At 44.6% G+C, this 3825-nt stretch overlaps 1 protein-coding gene across 1 annotated transcript; it reads left to right on the forward strand.

Moving 5' to 3' along the window:
* The first annotated feature begins 837 nt into the window (after positions 1-837).
* On the forward strand, positions 838-3440 carry LOC115178424 (alpha-2A adrenergic receptor). The gene is made up of 2 exons (XM_029739605.1): positions 838-1233; positions 1375-3440. The coding sequence occupies exon 2, from the start codon at positions 1574-1576 to the stop codon at positions 2891-2893; it is 1320 nt and encodes a 439-aa protein (XP_029595465.1). The 5' UTR covers positions 838-1233; positions 1375-1573; the 3' UTR covers positions 2894-3440.
* The last annotated feature ends 385 nt before the right edge of the window (positions 3441-3825 follow it).

Consider the following 3825-nt stretch of genomic DNA (forward strand, 5'->3'; position numbering starts at 1 on the left):
ACCTCTTGGTGTTATCACTCTAAGTTGATCCAATGCGGTCTGTCTCAATAACATATGTTAGAATATGCAGAAATCGCTCTGCCATTTCCGGGTTGCTAAAATTCTTATAGCCTAATTTCAGTTTGTGACAAAACAAGCAATTGTATCATCTAAACTGCTATGAAATGTTTTTTCAGCTGATTGAAGCGTGTGTGCAAAACCGAAAATAAAATACACAAAAACTAAACTTAAGAACAGGAAGCATAGAAATAGAGCACATGGAACATATCTATCACTTCTTAGGCTTGCTTTCAATGAAAATGACAGATCTGTAACTCACATTTCGCAGTCTTCCAAAAAGTTATATATTGCAGCATTAAACAATGGAGATACATAAAACGCCCATGATTAGGATATAGGCTACTTTTATGCAGCGGCCAAATCATGTTTTTACATGTTTTGTGCACACTTAGGAAAGTATGGGACCATGTCTAATACTAATACAATAATGTGATGTTCTATGCAAGAGCCTTTGCAAATGCTTAATAGATATTGATTCATCAATGAGCATCACATGGGCTGACATTGGTTATTTTACCCTATAGGCTAACTATTAAGCTTAGGCTAAAGCCAAAGTTGACTGGTCAATAGTTTACTGCTTAGTAGGCCTAGCCTATAATTATCTTACCATTGACTATGAACCCCAGCCCCTTTAGTTTGTTTTTTTTAGATCATTTTAACAGTTTTAGAATGGTTGGTGTGACAATAAATGGTGCTTAAAAGAGGTTGGTTCGTGAACGGAATGGAGTTAGCGCGCGCCAAGTAAATAAAAAGCCTATGTTTCATTTCCACGTGGTGTGGGCTCCGGGTGCTGCTATAGCAACGCACTACTGGAGGTTGGGGTTATAAATAGAGGGCGTGGCGGAACTGAGCTTGGAGCGGCCAACAGTAGCATAGTAGGGCGATAGTCTCCACTCAGAACCGACGGCAGCAGCAGGAGCAGCAGCCACAGGATAACGTGATTACGGCTCTATTAGCTCTCCGCTAGTGAGACAGACTTAGATCCGGAGCGGATCATTCTGTGGAGAGGAAAACGGACTGTGAAACCTCAGCTCGCGCTCGTCCATGGAACATAGAAGAGATGCGCGAGAAGCCAGCTGATTCGGGTAACTGACTTGCATGAAGAAGTTACTCACTGTCCATTCTATTGTCGGCCACTCAAAAGGACCCAAGTGACACAGCACAATGCTTGAGGTAAGAGTTGTATTTAGTGTGTACCTGCAATATTCTTGGAAAGTATAACTAGAGAGTTATGTTGTATTTGTGTAAATTGACAGTTAAGGCATCTCCAGTTCGGGCTTTTTAAAATTCTTACTTCTGCCTCCTATTTTTCAGATGAAGTGACAATCCGCTGTATTCAACCTAAACTGTTCTTGATTGACCACCATGCAATGGAGCGAAAAATAACTACAGAAAAACCACTGAAGAGTCCCACACCCTCACTTTCCAGTCTTCCAGTTGCAAACTACATGGTCTCCTGGATGACATTTGCTGACCTTACATGATTGGATCCCTGAGGATCTAAGGAGAATCAATGGCGGGGTGGGATAACATGACAAACGTGACCAATGAAACTCTTACAAGCACGACCATCATGAGTAACATGACCAATGAGACCATCCTTTGGGGTCCGCCCTATAGCCTCCAGATCTCGTTGCCCCTAACGATCCTGGTCGGGATGCTCATCCTATTGACAGTCTTCGGCAACGTCTTAGTGGTCATCGCTGTGTTTACTAGCCGGGCCCTGAAGGCCCCTCAGAACCTCTTCCTGGTTTCGTTGGCGTCGGCAGACATTTTGGTTGCGACCCTGGTCATGCCCTTCTCCCTGGCCAACGAACTCATGGGCTACTGGTACTTTGGTAAAGTCTGGTGCGAGTTCTACCTTGCACTGGACGTTCTCTTCTGTACGGCATCCATCGCCCATCTGTGCGCCATTAGTCTGGACAGGTACTGGTCAATCACCAAGGCCATCGAGTACAACCTGAAACGGACACCGCGCAGGATCAAGTGCATCATTGTCATCGTGTGGGTCATCGCCGCGGTGATCTCGTTCCCGCCCCTCATCACCATGGAGAAGGAGAGCGATAAAGAGGAGGGGCCGGTGTGTAAGATCAACGAAGACAAGTGGTACATGATCTCGTCCAGTATCGGCTCGTTCTTCGTGCCCTGCGTCATCATGATCCTCGTTTACATCCGGATCTATCAGATCGCTAAGAAACGGACGCGGGTACCACCAGGCGACCGGAAACCCAAAATGGCGGCCGCAGTGTCGCCGGTGACGGGCAAGAAGGAGAACGGGGCCGGGGGAGTCGGAGGTGACCAACAAGCTTGTCACGAGAAGCTCAACGGAGAGCAAGGAGACAGAGAGGGGGATGAACCCAGAGGAGAGGACGAGAAAGAAGGGGAGATAAACGGCGTGGACATGGAGGACTCCTCATCGTCTGACCACCAGGTCAACAACCCCTGTTCTATCAAGAAGAAGAAACACACGGCTAAAACCAAACTGACCCAGATCAAACCAGGAGTGGACCACCCGGCGCTGCCCAAACTGGTGGTGAGACAGAGCTCTAAGGGGAGTCGATGGAAGGGGAGACAGAACAGGGAGAAACGTTTCACCTTCGTCTTGGCTGTGGTCATTGGAGTTTTTGTCGTTTGCTGGTTCCCCTTCTTCTTTACCTACACCCTGACGGCGCTCTGTGACTCGTGTTACATACCTGACACACTGTTTAAATTCTTCTTCTGGTTCGGCTACTGTAACAGTTCAGCCAATCCCATTATCTATACAATCTTCAACAATGACTTCCGAAGGTCTTTTAAAAAGATTCTCTGCAGGGACAACCGAAGAATGGTATGATTAGACTTGGGACTTTTTAGTTGTTTGTATGTTTTTTTTAAAAATAAATTGTTATCGTGCATGGTCTGATCCGTGGCTTTAAGCAAATGTACCTACCTGTGACAAAACATCTACATGTATTATGTTGCAAAGGCTTTTGGGGGAAAGACTAAAACTTACTACAGTACGTGCAGTAAAAGCATCAAAATGTTGTTTTTCCAAAAGGTCGGCAGCACTACGCCACACCACAGCTTGGAAACAAACTATCCTGTGAATACAGACTTTAAAAAAGCTCAACCATTCCAGCCACGTTCATCTATCATTCAACCAATGTTTTTCTACAGTTTTGTGAATGTTTGAATTACAACATTGGATAAACGTGGTCAGGAATATGATAATATATGTAGTATTTTATGATGTTATGTTGAAATAATTGTCTCTTTCTGAGCCACCTTGGTGTGTTCTATTCATTGTTATTGAAACACCGTCATTTTCTATGATATCCCGGTACAACTGGGAGTATGGGTTACCATAGTTATGTTAAAGAATAAACATCTCTCAATGGCCATTGTCATGGTTTCTGAACTCTGATAGGAAGGTCAACTCTGAGATGACAGCATCACAATAGTATGCGTGGTCACACACACGTAGTTAGGCAGTTATGAGAGCAGGTCTCATCCATGTTGCAGAGTAACGTATCATTTAGAGTTCCACGTACCGCCGCCTCACGCATCATTAAACCCAAGATGTGGATCTAGCTGGCTCATCAAACCAGAACCTGATAGACTGGTCATGGGCAGAGCACACACACACTCACAAACAAACACACTCTCTCTCTCTCTCTAACTACTGAGCTCACATGTAAAGAAGACATAAAATGATAATTAGTCTAACCCTAGCTATGAATGTTAGTCTAACCCTAGCTATGAATGTTAGTCTTACCCTAGCTATGA

The sequence above is a fragment of the Salmo trutta genome, chromosome 38, assembly GCF_901001165.1.
Source record: "Salmo trutta chromosome 38, fSalTru1.1, whole genome shotgun sequence".
Classification (NCBI taxonomy): domain Eukaryota; kingdom Metazoa; phylum Chordata; class Actinopteri; order Salmoniformes; family Salmonidae; genus Salmo; species Salmo trutta.